The 20979-nt window shown below is 38.2% G+C and overlaps 2 protein-coding genes across 3 annotated transcripts in view; both read left to right on the forward strand.

The window, feature by feature from the left end:
* Window positions 1-1815: 1815 nt before the first annotated feature.
* LOC134866130 (leptin receptor gene-related protein) lies at window positions 1816-6120 on the forward strand. The gene is made up of 4 exons (XM_063886116.1): window positions 1816-1975; window positions 2316-2391; window positions 2957-3140; window positions 4673-6120. The coding sequence occupies exons 1-4, from the start codon at window positions 1960-1962 to the stop codon at window positions 4787-4789; spliced, it is 393 nt and encodes a 130-aa protein (XP_063742186.1). The 5' UTR covers window positions 1816-1959; the 3' UTR covers window positions 4790-6120.
* Window positions 6121-9816: 3696 nt separating this feature from the next.
* Window positions 9817-20979, forward strand: part of LOC134865529 (3',5'-cyclic-AMP phosphodiesterase 4B-like) — a 63984-nt gene continuing 52821 nt past the window's right edge. Inside the window, exons 1-2 of one of the 2 annotated variants that reach the window (XM_063885106.1) lie at window positions 9817-9950; window positions 13001-13072. The gene's annotated coding sequence lies outside the window, so the exon portion shown is untranslated. Of the gene's footprint in view, window positions 9951-13000; window positions 13073-20311; window positions 20338-20979 lie in introns of those variants that run through there. The other variant, XM_063885107.1, reaches the window with a different exon arrangement.

A 20979-nucleotide genomic window follows, 5' to 3' on the forward strand; every position in this document is an offset into this window, starting at 1 on the left:
TATTCATCCCGTCTGTGAAACTGTGTTATACCACCGTGTATTCTTTGCACTCAGGATTTTAGCCTTATGGTTTTGTGGTAGGTAGTTCTGAACACTGTTGAGAGGGTGAAGAAAATAGGTAACATACCGTTTCTCACATGAATAACATTTCTCTGTGCACTAACTGCTCATTTCCAAAGGAAAGAATGGTTTGTTTAAAGCTATGAAGCCTTAAATTATTATTTTGGATCATGCATACTCCCTCATTCAGGCAAATTAAAAATCATCAGTGAATAACAACCTGAAATTGCCATAGAGGGCTTTGTGCTGGAGGATGAGCAAACACATATCAGGGCTTAGAGTTCATTCTACCCCTTGTGGAGGCTTCTACTAAAAGTGAAACATTATTTCTGCAGTAGACATATAAGCTGTTACATTTTAAAAGAGCCCTACCCAGCTCTAGCGGCTCCATTATATCCATCTGGACAGCAGCAGCAGCATCAGTCCGCTAACATCTGGTCCAGCTCTGTGATCACACATGCCCTTTGAAGTGCTGCACCTTTCTGCTGCTTCATCTCCATATTACTGAACCACACTGAAGCCAGAAAAGAGGCAGACACTGTGTGGCTCTGGTTCGGTTTAGGTCATTTTTTAGATTTAACTGACATCAGTCATCTCACTTTTCCAGCTGTTTTTTTCTTTTTTTTTTATAGAAATGAAACATTTTAGTTGATGAATTGTGTGTTTATGGATCAGGAAATTATATATTTCTTAAAAGGGGTATATTATGCTTTTAGATTTCATATTTGTATTCTTTGCCTCTACTATGACATGTCTCCATGGTTTAATGTTCAAAAAGCTCTTCTTTTTTTCTCATACTGCCTGTGCTGCAGCACCTCTTTCACCCTCTGTCTGAAACCAGAGCCCAGTCTGCTCTGATTGATTAGCTTGCTGGCTTTGTTGTGATTGGTCCACCACTTAGAGATGTCCTGCTCCTTAACTTATCACGTAAGTGTTGGAGTGCTAGCCAATAGAAGCTAGAATAATACATAGTGATGGCACTTTGTTACGGAAGTAAACAAAGTCCAAATAGAGGCATTTCATGCAGGGGGGGAGTGTGTGGGAGAGAAACTCCCTCTGGAAGGAACTTTGGGATTCAGCCTTTGCAGACCATTTAGGCGGTGGTGGAGAAGTCCCACCCCCCTGTACAGTCCTTACGTGAATGGAATAATAATCTTGGGAATATATATTAATAATATGATTATCATTTATGATGTTATATATTTTGATTATTCCCCTTTTTTTACGCTAGTCGAACCTAATGGCATTTAAACAACCTACACAGTGTGGAAAATATATATATAATTACTTAAAATCTATCCAAAAATTGTAAAAGTTCATCAAAAACCAAATTGTGCAGCATTTTCCATTTTCCATCATGATGTTGTATTTACAGTTTTAATAGGCAAAGTAACTACATTTGTCAGACACGATTAGGGCTGTAAAAAGTATGTTTTTTTTTTAATTAAAGTTTAGGTGAGAAGAAGTTTAAAGAAACATACATTCAACATACAAAGGAAATATTTTTAGCATAATAATTAATAGAAAACAATACGTCTGTGCTGTCACGTGGGTGTTATTCCACACTCCCAAGAGCAGCGCTATGTGGTCTCGTGCTCTTCGTCACGAGTTATTGCAACCATGGGACTATTTTTAAACGGTATGCACGTTTGATAGCCGTGGGCAGAACCCGCTGCTGCTCAGGTGTGTGTCTGCAAAGCTACGAACACGGCGGTTAACAGTTGTACAGTATGCAGTTAATGTAACGCTGAGCTACTGTCCCTTTAAGACGGTCACGTGATGACCTAGAAGGCGACCCGATGGAGGAAGCAGGAAGTCTGTGATCAAGAGCTCGAGCACATCAACAATAAACAAAGCACAGCTAACAAGAGAAAGAGAAACTTTCACACAGTAATTGCAATGGCTGGAATTAAAGGTAATGTGTTTTATACGTGAAAAACTCGTTTACAGTGAAGAGTTACGTTAATTTCGTGTCGAGGAGGTTAATGATTGTACAACTCAAGTTTTAAACATTATGGAAAGCGTTGCTGCATTATTTCGAAACCTATCGTAACACTGCTGGAGGATATTACGATGTGTTACAAGCTATAACGTAGCTTTGAATTTATTTTACGAACCATAAACGCGTCCTAAATGTTGAATCTGTATACAATTTCCACAACAAGTGTTACCTAAAAGCCTACCGTATTTCGGTTTTGTTTTACAGTAAATGTGGACATCAGTGTAACCGTAATCTAATGTTTCTCTTCCCTCAGCACTGGTTGGTTTGTCCTTCAGTGGTGCCATTGGACTCACATTTCTTCTTCTGGGCTGTGCACTGGAACAATACGGGTAGGTTTATTGTCATGCTGAAGTATTGATGCTATTGCTTAAGAATCACGTGTTTAAACACGCGATAAATTAGGCTTAAATCGATAGTTAGCATATATTTTAGGAAATAACTAGTCAATCAAAGAGGTATGAGAAGAGTTAAATAAAACCCCTTGAATTAGTGCTCCAGCAACAAGTCTTGCACTTTCTAAAGGAGTGTGTAAGAGGTAGATTTGAAAGAGAATAGTAAATCTTTCCCGCAAAGGGTCAAGCTCCAGGCAAAATGAATCCTAACATTTCCATAATGGAACTCAGTAGCTTCTTTCATAACAGTCGTCCTGCTTTTGTATTGCCATCTCAAAGCCCATGCTTATAGTTATTAATGAAAGCTTTTTTTGCGAGGCGATAAAAACAAACTAATCCCAAGCTGAGATAACTGATCATAACGTAATTTTTTTAAATTCTCAATAGTCATTTTTCAATGAAAGTAATTTATTTTACATGTCTTCTACAAGCTGTTAACTCATGTCCTCTTACATAATAAAACATGGACCATCATATAGCTGTACCACTTGTGTTTTTTCAGGGTATACTGGCCGCTGTTTGTCTTAATATTCTACATATTGAGCCCCATCCCGACCTTCATATCCAGACGCCTCAGCGATGATGACTCCTCCAGCAACGCATGCAGAGAGCTGGCCTACTTCCTAACAACTGGCATTGTAGTATCATCGTTTGGGCTTCCCATTGTGCTTGCCCGGACCACCACGGTGAGTTGTCTCTCACTATGATGAAATACTTTGGTAAAGATGATTTCCATAGGGTGAACACGACCATTAATATTGTCTCCTGTTTGTTTGTGTAGATGTGTGTTTTCTCTTTAACATATAGGTTGTTAGAATATTCACATTCACTGCATCTTGAGAAATGTTCAGTACAAAGTGGCAGCAGAGCGTTGTGAACTGATACAAGTGTGATAGTCATGTGATCGATACATAAAACTGGAGGGCAAAAACATGGCGGATAACACTTGGAATTTTGAAGAGAAACTTCACAAGCCTGCATACAATTTAACCTCTACAACCCCATTTCAATCATTTCCCATCTGAGCTGTACCTTTGCGATAATTAGTTGTGGTTTGTGTCAAGAATCAATAACCTTATCAAGATTCCAAGACCAAAGCATACAATAGAACAGACTGTAATGTGTACATTCGATATCAATCAGTCATTAAATGACTCATTTATTACCTTCAAATCAAAGACGAGTGCTAATTACCTGACATTGGTTGTCTGGGTGGACAGGTTTGTCATTTAAGATAAGATAAGAGGTACTTTATTGATCCCACATTTTGTTGCAGCAGCATAAAACAAAACAAGGCATTGCACATAATTAGAAATAAACAATTCTAAAATAGAAACATCTCAAAATAAAATAAAAAATCAACCAGCATTAGAGATAAAAAAATATATACAGTTGACCATGAATATAAAGAATCTATAAACTGTCTGACAAATAAATGGTAAAACTCTTTTGAAGGGCCAGTTTTCAGTTAACACAATATAAAGCAGGATATTATGTACATTAAGTGGGCAAGGAATGGAATATTTAGTTAAATGTGAAAGTAAAATGTACAGTGAGAATGTTATTAGTCTGCTCCATAGTTTCTCTTTGGTTAACTGGACTTATAAGTCCAGCAAGGCACTAATATAAGTTAGAGGTCTTCTTATGATGATTTTTAGGTTCATATTTGTACTTTGTGCCTTCAAAAAGCTCTTTATTTTTCTCATACTGCCTGTTTTCACCCTCTGTCTGAACCAGAGCCCAGTCTGCTCTGATTGGTTAACTTGCGGGCTCTGTTGTGCAAGCCAATAGAAGCGCGAGTGTTACATGGTGATGTCATTATGTTATAATAACCATTCCTACATGAATTACACACTGACAACCTCTGCATTTGTATAAAAAACTTGTAAAAGACAAACGGCACCAGTATGTTGTTAATATAATGTTCAATGTTAAGGTCATCATGATTCATATCGCTTTGATCTATCAGTCAAGGTAATCACAACCAGTTTGTTTTTTTTAAATCGTGCAGCCAGGCATATCCCCTTTCCAATAAAAACGTATCCATCATTTTGGCAACATTGTGGTAAAACGAAGCTGTTGATGGCAGGCAGTGCAAGGCGTCTTTGTTTTCTCCTCCACGTGGGAGTTCCCTTGGTGTTGTGAGATCACATTAAAACTATAAATAGAAGACCATGGGTTTAATTTGGTCTGATGAATGAATATTTTCCTCCTACAGATCCAGTGGGGTGCGTGTGGTCTAGTGATGACAGGAAACGCCGTCATCTTCCTCACCATCCTCGGCTTCTTCGTGGTGTTCGGAGGCGGGGACGACTTCAGCTGGGAGCAGTGGTAGAGTGTCTTCGGACAGCGGACAGATTGACGGATGGATGAATAGGTGGGTAGGTGGACAGTTGGATGATAGACAGAAGGGCACGTGTGTCCTGCTAAATGTCACATTTTCTGGGCGTGTTTTCAGGCCGATTTTTTTATATTAAAGGGTATTATGGTTGGAGATAACACCATATACTCTATTAATGTGCCTTATGTCTGGGATGCTGATGCCTATCCACCTTCACCCATGTATTTTAACTTGTCTCGCCTTTTGTTAAAACCCCCAATTCTTCAATTCAGCCTCCTGCTATTTCATTGCGCTTCAGTTAATCCACATCATAAAGGGATTCCAAATAATAACTTTATTGTAATACTCAGCAATGCTCACTGTTTTCATTTTGTTCAAGGGGGGAAGAGGCTATACTGAATTAAGGCTTGCTTATTATTATGAGCACTGTTTGCTGTCTAAAATGCAAAGACAGGGCAAGTTATTTAATCCATGCTATCTGACAACTAGAAGAATTCCTAATCAGGTAAACCTTTATTTGTATGGATTTTTTTTTTTTTTCATTTTTGCAACAAGCCTTATACTTTTGTTCTGGTGCAATTGTTTACATTCTCACCAAAGATCATTTTAGAGTGCGGAAAATGCAGCATAATCACCGAATCACTGTGGATTCTGACCTTTGCTATGCAGGGTTTGGAGAAAGTACTATTTGGTTAATATCATACATGTTGAATTATTGCGTATACAGGCCAGACATAGACAACCACATCCATTTTATATTCCTGCAAACAACACAAAAAAATAATATTATTGACAAGAGCGTGTTATTAGTTTGTGTTTGATATTTTTACATGTTAAATAAGGGAGATGTATGATTTTAGGCCGAGTCTTTTGGTCCTAAAGGAGAGAGCTTTACCTGTAAACTCATTCATAAGTGCCTGTTATCCACAGTGGGTATTTTGATTAATAGAGGAATCACTGTGATCGTGTTTTTCACTCTTTTATTTGTGTTTCATCATCAAGAGCCATTGAAATGTGTAATATTTCATCAACATGTTCTGTTCGTCATGACTTTCCGCCATTTGTATGATTAGAGAGACCATCACAGAAGATTCTAGTAAAGTGTCTGACTATATACTTTCTGATATGCTTATTCCTTAACTGCTTTCTATGGAAATATTATACTGTATGTTTCACAACTGACATAAAGAAAGCTTGCTCTTTCTATTGGGACTCCAAAACCCACACTAAGAGTGCTGAAGAGTTCTCAAAAAGTTTATTTTTAAAGCTCCTGACTGCATTTTGTTTTCTAACATTGATTAAAACTCTCTGTATAGTGAAACAAACTCTTGTCCTGCTGTTTATTGCTGGTTATGGTGTGTTTTTGTATTAGCATTAATTAATTAATTAAATTAAAATTAATTAGCATTGCAAGGGCTAAGAGATTTTAGCCTTTGCAGACCATTTACATGCACAAAAACCTATATAACACAGAGAGGGAAAATCCCAAAAAGCACAATAGGTCCGCTTTAATCAGTTAGGGCAGGGAGAGAAAAAGCATTGCATTTCTGGACTAAATACATAAAATATACATAATCATATCATAAAAGCAGGTTAATAGGAAAGGTACATAATAGAGGAGAACTTATGTAAAGTTGTTTCTGGGCAGGGATAATGGATAATGCATTCAAATAGACACCTGCACACTGCAGAGTACAGCAGCAATAGTGACTGTCACAAACCTCTGTAATCACCTCCCTTGAGACACAAGCTGGGATGTGTGTGGAGACTGAATATGAAGTGGGTTAGTTGAATTTCTGTGAGGCCAGACATTGTGAGACAACCTCAGATCTGACTGAGAGAAATTCTGATCCCTCCATGATACTGAATCATTGAAACATTTTGCAATATTGAATAAGCCGTGTGCAAAACAGCCAGTGTTTTGCACAAACAACAGAGTATTCACTGAAAAACATCTGCTGCCTCCCTGCGTGTTTTGATTTTTCGAACATATTTCCACATGAATATTGAATACACATCAACAACATCGCCAGTTGTGAGCAAGCTGCATGACAAAACACTGATAAAAGACAACATTATCTATTTAGATTGGAATAGGATGTGATGGTAATCAAACGTGCAGCAACTCAAACACATTTATTTCATCCTCTGATCACGTGCTTCACCAATTTGCATGTTAAGCTGAGTGCGTTTTCTCCACAAACACTCTACTATGCAAGTGATTTCTTATTTCTACAGAAAACATCTGTGCTCGTCTTGAGTGATTGCATTTCAGAAGGCGTATAACCGAGCATGTTTGGACTAACATCCCACAGAGAGGTTGCATCAGTGCTGCCTTGCAAAAAAAGCCCATGTGAATATTTATTCAATACGATGTGTGTCCAATACAAAATGTATGTACTGCATGAAAATGCTTGTTTTTTCAGAGGTTGACAAAATAAAGGGGTGACTAGTCTATGGATGAAAGAAAATATTGATACAGTATCATACATTGCAATATTATGTGTTGATTTCCAGAAACAAATAATGTTTTTTATTAATAATTTTCCATAGAGATAAGCTATTTTATTACATCAGCAAAGATATGAACCCTCTTAAAGTAATGCTGTCATGTAAAAATAAATAAATAATAAAGACTTTCCTCACAGGGTCGCAGGCTACCATGATTACATGGGCAATGCCCTGAGTCTCCACTTCCAAAAATCATGATTTTAAACAATTCTTGTTGTGGGTTGTGTTGGTTCACACTGCAAATGTCCTGTCCATAAATCAACGTAAAAACTGATACACAAGTACATCATTATCAATGAAAGAATCAGTGGAAGATTTATTTTTCAGTAGGTTTATTGTCAATTGCGACCAGTGAATTTCATGGTTAGTTTTCGTGAGGTCCAAAAGAAAACAAAGAGATGTACTGAGAAGAGGAGCCATCTTCGTATTCCACAAAAAGAGCTGTTGATTGTCTAGGCATGAAAAAAAAACCCTCCTTGCTTAGGAAATCAGAAGTTGTGCCTTGTCCAAAAACCCATAACACCACATTACTGGTCCATTTGTGTCTACTGAGTATAGACACTGCTTGAATGTGATACTGCCATTCTCTCAACCTGCAAGCAACATTGACAAGAACATCTTGAGAGGAAAAAAGATGAAGGTAAAGACGGAGATGAGCAAAAAGAGAGGCCAGGGACCCCCCATTCACTTCTGTTCCAGGACAGCTGTTGCCTGGCAACAGCAATTGCATCAAGAATATTATAAAACACTGCTGAGTCTGGCCTTGAGCACTACACAGGGTAACACATCATGATACACACAACAGAATGTTAAATTGTTGGGTTGTACTGTGATACGGTCAATTACCACAGTTAGTTCCATATATGCACACGGTAATGTGCACACAGCCCAATGCAACACACAACACAGTGAACCAGGCAGACTGGGAGCTGAACAATGCAGCGCAGCACGTCACAATGGAATGCAACGTACCTCAATCTAGGACAACACAATGAAAATTCACATAATGCATAACTGTTCAATGTTACATTTTCATATGCACAGGTCCATAAAAATGTAACAACACAACAACGGGGTCTGCCAGGGTGCCAATTCACTTCACTAGAACAGTCAATCATGATGGCGCTGCCACGGGCGTCTGCCTGCTAGAGTTGCTCCGTTACTTGCTGCACTGTTAGTGTACAGTAGTAGTAGTAGTAGTAGTAGTAGTGTTTTTGTTATAATTGTTACTTTATTATAATGCTGTTGTGTTTATTGTACATTTGTAACTCTGGCACAATCATTTCCTTTGGGATAAAAAATTCCCTTCTTATCTCTTAATATATAGTTAGATTTAAAAACATGTTTTATCTACATAGTATGAATATACTATGGCATTTAAAATAGTGCTAAATGTATATTTCTGACATTTATGTTAACATTGAATTTCATCATAAAATTCTTAAATTGTTTGCATACATCATGTCTGTATGTTTGTCTGAAATGCCCCATTTTCAATATTTATAACAAAGAGACAAACTGATAGAAAAATGTGAAAAGTATGAATAATAAGGAGCAACAATTGACTTACCATATAATCATACATTTGCAAATATAAAATCTGACCTATTATAATATTTAACCCAGTTAGCTATAGTTACCAATGTTTTTTTGTAACATTAAATGTGTCTTTCGGGTAATTATTTTAATAAATAACCTATTTAAAGTAAGATAAAATGCTCTAAATAGTTTCAGAATCAGGGCTTTATATATAGGCCTTTATTATGAGTTTGTTGCTTTTACAGTTTAAATATGTGGACTGTATAATTTATTATTTTTAATGATATGCAATTGTCAATAGTTTCTTGACCAACCATTTCTTTATTGTTTTAAAATATAGTTAAATAATCAATTTTTTGGGTTATCTTAGAACCAGTGGGCTGTGGTGGTAAGATTTCTTTCAGCTTACTTTACGTTATGATGTACATGTGTTTTTATCTATATTTGCATTGCATAGCATTTCATATTTTCTCATTGTACATTAAATTTAACAAGTTTTAATTTTGAAGTTAATTGTTGTTGCTCCAAGCTCATTTTTGGATGTGAAACGAGGGTTTAAGGATATGTCCCCAGCTATCATCACCAGTGTAAATGACATGCTATGCTATATAATCTTGTTTTTGTAGTGCATGACATGGAGATTGGTAACGCGTTTATGGGCCACAAATAAAAATCCGGTCTAGGGCCACCAAAATCGTAGGGCCAGCCCTGTTAACGTCAGAGATATTTACTGTAAAGAGACAATCAACTAATACATATCAGGTAGTCAATAATAGACAGAGAGCCGGAGGGTAGAAGGCGCCCCATTAAAGCTGGCGAGGCACATCCATAAAGTGAGTGCTCTCTGGCGGGGAACCAAATGGACGCCGGGCCGGCAGCAGTAGTGCAGGCAGGGAGGGGGAGGGCACCGCCTGCCATTGGTAAACGGGAGGATTTGCGTCGTCGGTGTCAAAGCCAATCGATGCGCTTACGGAGTAGGGAAGGGGAACAAGCGCGAATGGCACAAATGGAACATGATAAAAAGGGGCGCGTGCTTCAGAGAACCAGCAGACAACGGTGGACCAGCACGACCGCATCAGTGCGTGGGACAGCGAACACACCTCCGGTAAGACTGCATTTAACCGTCACGAGTGAAAGATACTTAAAATACTTCTAAATTTCTAGCAACAATGTTGTACATATATTAATATTCCCATAGTTTTGTCGACCTTGTATCGTGTAGTAACCTACTGCATTAAACTCTCGCGACATTTTAAAGTTTTTCCCATATACAGTCTTATGTTTATGTCCATATTTGCCTAGTATAAGTTCATTATGCTGAATGATGAGGAGTTCGCTGTTCGACAGGTTTGCAAAAAAAAACAATGTTCTGCTATGCGCACGTGGCCGGTTTCCGTCATTAGAGCTGCACACAAGCTATTTTTGAAGAAACACTATCGGCAGGGAAATATCTTGAGTTGCACTGAGAGGTCTTTTGATTCAGTCACATCACGTAGGCTATTCGTCTGTACGTAGGCTGTGCTCTTCATCTCTCTCGGGACTTTACAGTGTGGGCATCTCTTCCTTTTGTCAGCCGACTTCAGTTTTGCTAGTGTGCTTCGTTTGAATTTCCTGAAATAATGATGTGCTGCCCTGGATACATCCTTCATAACGTGTGGGACACCTGCAATACATTATAATGATGATGATCATTAGGAAATAAAAGATTGTCCCACTATAAGTTTGGGATAAATAAGGTTTGGGAGGTGGGGAGAAAAGGGAATATTTCTTTTAGTATTGTGATGTAAATCTGCATTAACATAACAATAGAGGGGCTGCATGTTTAGACTATCAACTGAGTGTAATGTTTATATGCCGTTACACAATCAATCACTGTTCATTTATCAATGGAGTTTGAGTTAAATACGGTCAACCAAGTCTTACAGAAAATAAATGGCACTAGCCAGGCCCTTTATTTCACCATAAAAGACAAATCAAGATCACATTTCAGTTTGGAATTAACGTGTTGACTAGTATCAATACAGGGAGTCAACGGTGACCTTTTTAAAATCCATATAAGAGGAGTGTCTGGGGATGATTAACTGTTTTCTATTCATCTTTTATATGTTAATGATTCTTTAAAACCTTTCAAATGAAGATTAAAGCGACAGTAATACGGTATTTGGCATCTACCACAGGGTAATGCTTTTCATTAAGTCAGGTCATTTAAGGAGAACCAAGGGATGCACGATTTTGATCGTCTATATCAATTTGATATTAACTTGATTGCCATTGCTGATCTGAATTAGTGGTGAGTGCTGTGTTTTTTTGTGTTTCATCTTCTCTTTGTTGGGTGAATCACAAAGCAACTTAAAGGTGCACATTGCTCCTATTCTATCATAATATGCATATGCTATGGTTACGATGCACTATGTAAAAAAAAAAACACAAATTGTGATAATTTTTCTTTATCTGTAACAACTTTTTAAAAAAATATATATTTGCTTTAAATTATTTTTTTATTTAAAGATATATTATTTATATATAAATATATTTTTTTAAACCATACATTTTGTGTTTCGGGATTCTATCACTAATATATTTTCACATATTTTTCCTTTACCAAATTTTGCACTTAGGCCAATTATTTATAGACTATTACTTACATTTTTGGAATTATACGTAACTATATGATTTCGGCCATTCATTTTTGATCCCCATATTTATTCTATTGTGTGTCTCCAGGAGAAACCGAAAGTATTTTGTTTCAGTGGCACAAATCATTGTTTAGGGCTTTGAATAAGTTTGGTGTGACACACTGACATTTACATGGTGTGATGTACTATCATGTTTTGTTTTGGGAAAACATTTCCCATGTGCACTTCCCTTTTTAAGCCAATAGTTCATAGCATTTCTGTAGTGCCCCGGTCATGTGATGTGAACTCAAGCGGCCACTGTCCTTTTATTCTCAGTCAGTACTACAACAACAGGCCACATACAGAAGCTTTGGCTTCCAGACTGATGACTCACTAACTGGCTTTGCTGGTGATGTTGTTACTGTGCTGCCATTTCTGTTGCGGAACACTGATGTTCCACTTCCAAATGATGAATACACGCCGTTACTGCTCTATGCTGTTAGGGTTGCAGGCCGGGAGAGTGTTGGTCATATTGGAAACTGAGATAGACAACAAAGAATTGGGCAAATTGTGAATACAGAAAGAATTGTGTGTTTGGTGTCATTGTTTCGTGTTTGTGTCTTGGATGTGATTGTACTAACAGTCATGCATTTGGTCGAAATGTGCTAGGTTCGTAATGTCAAAAGAAAAAGTTCCACTGTTAAAGTTTCACACTTTCTGTCAAGCCTGATGTTTCAAAAGCCATCTATTACATCACTCTTATATAATCATGTGTAACTAAATGGGCTGTCAAAGTTAACGCTATAATATCGAATTTAGGCAAATCCCTTTTGACAGGCTATTGACATGCTTACAATCTTTGATTATGACCCTTGGCCTGCACTGTATTTTGGGAAATCAGGAAGTGAAGGAGCAATAATGGTTATGGAAAGCAGAACTAAACCAAATATGGAAAGGGTCCTTTGTACAGCAAATGCAGCTTCCAAGCCCAGCCAGATGGTTCTCTCGACAACACTAAAGTTGTATGTATTTATTGTCAATGTGAATTGAGTTCCCACTGGAGTATTTTTAGTCAAAAAAATACCACTTGCAGGCCAAGCATGCAGCTATTGCAGGGAGCCCTTGTCCCCCCGGCCCAAGGCAGACCATGACCATTCAATTATCTTGAATTTGACTTGAGTTTGAGTTTTGGATTGTTGCAATATTATTGAACATAGGTTTTGTATAACGCAAGCATTTTTGTCCACTTTCCTTTTAGAACAGCTCAAAATGTATGAATAATATAGGGAAATTAACTATGGACAATCATGCGATTAATCAAGGTTAAAATTATATATTTTTTAATAAATTGACAGCACTTATAAATATTTACTTGTTCTCCTCCTAAGCCCGTCAGAGGGAACAACATTGTCAGTGCCTGGGGTTCTTGTTGCTCATCAATCACATTTCTTCTGCAGGCCATAATATTGGCTTTTTTTTTTTTGCTGTGAAATGGGATCTAAGAAATTTGTAATCTATCCGTGCATTGTATGTCTTTCAGGCCGACAGTCTGCTGACGTGAGTTCCCAGCAGTCTTTTCACCACTGGCTCAAGAAGAAGAAGAGCTTCAGCTGTGAGTACACTTTCATATGTTTGGGTGGGAATATCGTGGTCACTCAGTTCTGTACTGGAAACCTTGCTGCTGAATAAACTGTGTATACGAGTTCTTCATTGGTTTTCAAGCAGGACAGATTATTTTCTTGTGTATTATGAAGTGTCATAGGCTGACAAATGTACAGACAGTCTAAGGTACAGTGTATTGGTTAGGATAAAACCACATCCTGCATTATTTCTGAAACACTTCTCAGAGTTTACCTCTAGAACAGAGACATTATATGTATTATATAAACAACAACTCTAAGTCCCTCCTGCAGACATCCTGCTGAACACACAGACACACAGAGGTGCTGCGGAGGAGATTTAGATGCCGACTCTATATTGCGGATGATAGGTTGGGACGTGTCACGTGGGTGGGACGTTGCCAGGAGTTCAATGTAAAGCCAGCCCACATTTCGGTTATGATGTCATAACTGAAGCAAATCTGGATCAGCTCGTTTGCACCGTAGTTTTTATAGATGTGGGTAAGGAGGAAAAGAGAGGGTTGTATTTTCTGACCCTTTGTGAGTCTACTTACACACCGGGGACACATATTTTTGTATAAAAGACATCAAAAAGTGCATTTTGCATAATAGGGGTCCTTATAAAAGAAATGCCCATCACCATGTACTTAACGGCTGTAAAATATGGTGTTTTATTTAACCAAAAATAATTTTTAAGATGTATTACATTTTTTGAGTCAAAATAAAGCCTTTGTCCAAAGTGAATTCATATAATTTTAAAAGGGCAACTATTTGTCTGCTTTTATGCTGTCTGCATGGCAATGTCGATCAATGTGATGCAATTGAGAGAAGCTGCACATTTAGATTTTCTTTCAAAGAGAATCTCATCATCCATCACTGTACCCTTTGCCCTGAATCATTATCACACCTTAGGAACTCCCTTGATGCCTTCAGCAACAACAAAACATTTTCAAAGCTTGGTCTAAGGGGAGGCCCACAGTCTCAGACTCTGAAAACCCCAGTTATATGCCATGATGTATCCCTCTCAAAAAGCTTTGATAATACAGTGCAATCCCAGAAAACATGGTGATAATTTGTATTTACATTTCCAGTTCTACAAGCATACTGGAAGTTACCATCTTGTGGGTTACTCGTATTTATGCAGATATAGATCTTTCTTTTTTACCTGTATTTCATTATTTTTTTGTGCTAGGGAAACAAATACATCTTCATTATAAAAAGGAATAAGCTTTCTTTCAGACCTTCATCACACTCACTTTGATAAAGTTCAATAGAATCTAATCAAACACATTTACGAAACCTTCTTTCACAAGAGAAAGAATATTTTCATGAAGAATGACTAACACAAAACCCTCTTTAGTCTGTCACACAATTACCTTCCGAACAAGAACAGTTTACCAGGGCTCAGTCACATAGCCCAGATTAACTCCTCTACCATCAGCGCTATTTCACCAATTGTCCGATGACTTTAAATAGGAAAGACATTGGCAAATACCAATGTCCTGCCAATCAATGAGTATGTCCCTAATATAAAAATAACTCTCCAGAGGCAGCTCAGCCAAAAGGGTCGTTACTCAGGAAGTTTTGGCCCAGCCTTGTGAACGTTCTTGCATTGCAGCCCTAAAATAGAAACTGATACAAGTGTCACAAGTCGTAAACAGGAAGTAGTAGATGTGCGTAGGATCTATCAGAGTTCCACAGCAGGATGTACTGCAGCCATCCTGTGTGTGTACAGAGGCTGGTTGATCAGACCATTTGTTCACTCTCCCCTCCAGAGTGTCTCTAAGCAGCACCGGTCACACTGATTCAGTCCTGACCAAGCGATCTGAAGGAGTCACAGCCATGTTGACATGGAGGTTGCCAACTGGTGACACTCACCAAAGGCCCCCCCTGTGCCCCAAATCCTGCTCATTCTGCCAGGCCTTCTGTTACTCTTCAAGTCAGCTGTTATGATTAAATAAATAAAAGCTTGACTCAATGTAGCTGGCAATATAAAGTGTTGTCTTGTGTATAGCTAACTGATGAAGTGCAGACATAATCACATAATTAGCCAAATGCATGTGTGGGTGTTTTGAATTTAACAGAATGGCACGCCCTCTTTATTATTGGGATTTTTCAGTTAGCTCTTATCAAACAGTGAGTCACCATGAGTCAATTACCATCTGTCCTGGCCCCTTAATTATTTTCTAAATTATTTTTAAATCTCTTAATTTGTTTGCTAGGTCTTGTTGTTATTGGTATATTGGCATAGGAATAAAAGATCATACAGGATTAAGCACTTTTTCCCTTGTTTCATCTGATTAAGAAGAAGGGAATATTAGCTAGAGTGACGGCACATTGTGATCGAGCAGTAAAGTAGTGGATTCAATAAGACAACAAAGTTAAACTGCAGTTAAATGAACAATTTATCATTTCTGCCACAAGCGTTCTCTCAATCAAACCAATAACAACAGCCTGAGTTTGGAGGCAACATGTACAAGTTGAGGTCTAAGGTGTTTTTCATTGCAGTCAGGTTCTCCTGATTAGGATCCTTTTATTGTTCAGGAGGGTAGCTGAATTATCGGCGGAGGTCTCATCCTCTTAAATAAACAGAACAAGTTATTCAAACCAGAGTAAAAACTGAAAAAAGTGGAGTTTCTCCGATGCATTTCTGTAGTCTTAGCATGGATTGCCGTCAAGCTAAATGCTAACGTTTGCTATGCTTCTTTTCTTCTTTTAACTTTAGATGTAAGATGACACATGGCCCAGTGGAGACATGCTCACAGTCTGGCCGTCCCAGGCTCTCTGTGTCTTTTTTTCTCTGTCTCTTAATCTCTGTACAGTAGGGCAGTGGGTTCCCTGCATGTGGCCTCCACGCTGACGTCATCTTTCAGCCGCCACAGATTAGTGTGTTGTTTCTCTGCCTCCTCAACACACTCCTCTCAGTATTCACCCATCTCAAGAGTTCCTTTCTGCTGGAATCCACTGCACTGAATGCTAATATAGACAGCCAAGTTTCCACTTTCTATTGTTCACTGACAAGTAATCCAAGTCGACACGTGTTAATTGGCTTCTTATCTGTCATAGAGATCATATGGCTTTGGATTGTTTGATGGGTGTCGTCTTAAATCACATGAAAGAAGGAATTTTTTGATGTTTAAAGGGATGAAGTACTTTGTAGGCTGACTGGGAGTCAGCATCGCAAGGGGAAAACAATGGGATTTCCCCATTGGTTTTCAAATAAGCTCTGTGCCAAACACATGTTTATGATACTTAACACTTTCTATTCGACTTGTGTTACCCACTGACCTTATTTCAGGCTTCTAACCATAAACCGCTTCAAAAATAGTTTACGTTGAGATGGACGTGGTTGAATGTGAAAATATTTCTAGGTTTTAAAACTGTTTACTGCACCACTCTTATTTTAATCAATGACTCGACTAAATGTTTAAGCTCTACATAAACTGAAGGATGCTCTGACTGTGATCTATAACTTTATTTGTGGAAAGGTGATTTTATAGCTGTAGACTTAATCATTTTCATTTACGATAATGTTAGTATTATTCTAAGCTTATTATTGCAAGTCTGACACCTGCATGGAGTGCATCAGCTGCTTACTGAAGGACATGCCCACACAATCATGTGGGAAGGAGGGATAAGATTGCCGTTTTAAAACTTATTGCAGCCTAAATATTGATTGGTATCATTTTTCTTGACTGTATAAATTACAAAAGATGATCCTTTAAGAAAAGCGTTGTCTCCCAGATATGACAAATTAATTTTCTTCCTCAGCATTAACTGGAAACACAATGATCAAGCAGAATAACTGATGCCACACAAATGACAAAAGCCTGATCACTGAGATGTGTTCAAGTGTCTGACCTTGGCAAATCTGAAGCTTCTCTCGCCCTGTCCTGCTACTTAAACACACCCAAACAGGACAATAAACATGCTATCTAGACACAACAAGTTATGTCTTCTACAGAGAAGCTGGATCCAGAATGGCTCGGACAGATTATACAGGCCTCACAGATGGCGTCTTTGGTCATCAAACCCTCAGCAACTCTAATCATTTTTATTCTGAAAGAAAGTTGTTTTTGAATTTGTTTTGAACTAGGGATGCACCGAAAATTCGGCCACCGAAAATTTTCGGCCGAAAATGGCCCAAAAGTGCATTTTCAGTTGTCGGCCGAAACACTTTTGTCACCGAAACAACAAGGCCGAAACAGAACGTTGTGATGATGACGCAAGCAAAAAACCGCGAACAGCACTCGGGCCAACATGTCTGCGGTGTGGACGCAATTCACTGTGTCTGAAAAAGAACAACGAATAGCAATTTGCAATACGTGTAAAGCCGAAATTTCTAGAGGGGGTATATCTGCAAAGAGTTTTTCCAGGTCGGGTTTAATTCATCATCTTAAATCAAAACATCCCGATCGCTATTCTGAATTTGAGAAAAACGCGGCACAGAAAAGGAAAGCCATTCCGAGCACACCGACTCCGTCTGTGGCAGACGTTTTTGAAAAGGCCAAAAAGTTTCCCAGTGATGGTGCCAAGGCTAAGGGCATTACACAAAAAATGATGGAATTCATTGCCTTAGATGATCAGCCGTTCTCTGTTGTAGAGGACGTGGGATTTCGTAGGCTGATAGAGCACATTGAGCCCCGTTATGCCATACCGAGCAGACGACATTTCTCAGACGTATGTTTACCTGAGCTGTTCAATGTTGTTGCAACTCACGTCCATGAGCTTATGGCATCTGATATTTCAGCAATCAGTTTCACGACCGATATATGGAGCTCAGACGTCAGCATCACGAGTATGCTCAGTCTAACTGCACAGTGGATCAACACAGATTTCAAGCTGCAAAAGATTCTGCTTAATTCACAAGAGTTTTCGATGCACTTGACTTAAATGCACTTTGTTTTTTTATGAGAGAACATATTTAATTTTACAATATTTCAGCAGGCCAGTCAGTTTACAGGCCTGTACATTATTATTTCATGTAGGCTACACATGTGTGGTCAAGTTAAACATTTAATTTTATTTTATATTGTGCATAATGTCAGTTCTAAATAAATATTTTCATAATTTCGTGATTTATTTATTCTTTGAATTGCAACGCCTTGATTTTTAGTAAGGTTAGCACACAGTCATAGCCATAAATGCAATGGTACTAATAATTGGAATAATAATTTATTTCGGTGTTTCGGTTTTCGGCCTTGGTTTCCTCATTTTCGGTTTTCGGTTTCGGCCAAGAATTTTCATTTCGGTGCATCCCTATTTTGAACACATTGTGATTTACAGTAGAGGCCATTCCTTAGTTGTAGAGGCTCAAACCCAGCCCCACACTGTGAGGCTAAAGACTAAAGGCTATTTACCTTCATATCTAAGTATAAAAACTGACCAACAAGTGGCATAGTTCTTAACCCCATTTTAGTAGTTTCAGGAATCTCCTTAGATGTTTTTCTGCTTGATGCATGCCAATAATTTGACACTTCTGAAACAGATTAGCATCTTTTCATCTTTGGTGCAGTAATGACTAGGGTTGCAAAGCGGCGGAACATTTCTGGTAAATTTCCATGGGGAGTTCAGCTGGGGAATTTGGGTAAATATTCAATATTGGACATTTTCCATGGGAATTTATGGGAACTAACTGGGAATTGATGCAATGGCATGAACAGATATATAAACAGTTAGGCTAGCTACACAACTGGAAGGATCTTCAAAAGATCTTGCAGGAGGCAGATAAAAACAGCATCACATTTGAGGTAGCTAGCATCTTTATAAGAGTGCCTCATAGATGCTAAATGAAGTGATGCTAGCTATGGCTTATTTAGCATTTAAGTTATCAGCTGGCTATCTACTAGATGAATACATCTGTATGTGACATTTGCTATTTAAACATAAAATAAATACATTACCCCATAATATCATCAAACCTTACTTCACTTTGTGTAGTCCACAGGCTCTAATGTGTGGCTTCAATAGTCTTGTGCTTTGGGCTCAAAAGTGTGGTCCAGTCTTCTAGAAATCCTATGTGCATGTGATGGAGAAATGCACAGTGCCTGTAGGGGATGTGGTCTCAATAGCCATGCAGTAAGCAGTGTGCTATGTGCATGGGATTGAGGAATGGCATGGATATACTTGAATGGCATCTGTTTGTTTTAGTCAAGATTATGCTAAAATATACTTTCCCCAACTATATTTAAGTTCCCTATGAAGAGCAACCCTTCAATTTGGAAAATTCCCAGTTTATTCCCTTAAATTCCCATTTATTCCCTTAAATTCCCAGTTTATTCCCTTAAATTCCTGTTTATTCCCGTTAATTCCCATGGTAAGTTTCCATCTTTGAAAATTCCCGGAATGACATACTTTTGTAGGCTTGAAAGTTAGCATCGCAAGCCATTGGACTTTAGAAAAAAAATAAGATCAGTGGCAAACTCACTTTTATAATATTGCACGTTTTGGTTTTACAAGACAATTTCTACATATAAACACAGTTTTTGTGATTTCTGAAGAGTAAATGCAATGCCAGAAGTAAAAAGCTTACGGTAGGCTATTAACAAACTACAACATAGTCCGATGGCTTCCGGTAACCACCAATATCCTAACGCTAGACTATTATTCAGCGTAATGCCTTTTGGTTTCTGTTGATTGACAAGTTAATTAAACATTGCAGCTTTGATATAATAATGTATTTTCAGCCATAGTCGAATAACAGTCCAGGAGGTGCAGTGTGGTTACAGTGTTCTGAGTCTACATTATTAGCAATAATAAGTTAGTACAGTATATACCCTCCCGGCCATTCATTTATCATCCGCAGCTGCTGCATCTAAATTAACTTTGATATCATAGAGAATTTTACAAAGCCAATCAATTAACCATATTATGCTACATAGAGTAATACACAGCAACACCACATGCACATATTTTGTCCTCATTGAGTTATGTCCTTTCACTGAGAATCGCATGATTTTCTTCCAAGGCGAAAAGAAGAAACCTTAGCTTGTATTTCTGTGGTTTGAACACTGAACATCATTGACTGAAAAGGATTTTTTTAATTCCATGGTGTCATTTGAGATTACTATTGTGGTTCCTAAGGTGTGATCAAAGTGGGTGTGGTGTTGTTTTGATTGGCAGGCCAGGCAGTCAAACCGGACCTGCTGCAGTTGTGTCATCAGCTTTAGTGTCTCGTGACCAGAACTGCTTACTTCTGTATTTCACGCCCGCAAATTTGAGTATTGGATTAGTTTTCTACTGAATGGATCAAAACTGGGTAAGTGACGTCAATTTCCTCAAGTGTGTAGTGCTGTTTATTTTCAGATTATTGCTCAAAATGTTCATTTTAAAGTAAGTCTGACTTCTCTGGTGGTTAATGAGTGACCGCTGCAAAATTAATTCATCATGGTTGTTGCCTCCAGATGGCTTTGAAAGCTCTCATTGTTGGACTACAGAGTGAGAGGACGTAATATTAACGTAGTTCCACCAATGATTTCTTAAGCCTCCTTTGTTGTAGATCAACAAAAGCTACCTTTGTGTGGGTGTCCGCCAATGTTTAAGTGTATGACCACGACTGACTCACCCTCCACAGCTCTCCATTGTGAACGGCAATGTGTGACATAGACTCACTGGTCAGATGCGCAGAGTTCCTTGCTGATGACAACAACACAGCCCTGCTGAGATCTGATGTTACGTATGTGACAACTGGGAAAACATTTGTTGGCGTTTACATGCACAAAAACCTATATAACGCGCACCAGGTAAACATCAAAAGATATTGCGTCTTCAAATAGGAAACAGTAGCTGTGTATTTAGCTAGCTAACTGGGCAATTCCCCATTTACAGGACATGCTGTCAGAGTATTACACTTGGATAGAGCGGTATAGATTCATTTTTCTTATTGTTGTTCAGGGCCAGT

The sequence above is a fragment of the Eleginops maclovinus genome, chromosome 6 (genome assembly GCF_036324505.1).
Source record: "Eleginops maclovinus isolate JMC-PN-2008 ecotype Puerto Natales chromosome 6, JC_Emac_rtc_rv5, whole genome shotgun sequence".
NCBI lineage: Eukaryota > Metazoa > Chordata > Actinopteri > Perciformes > Eleginopidae > Eleginops > Eleginops maclovinus.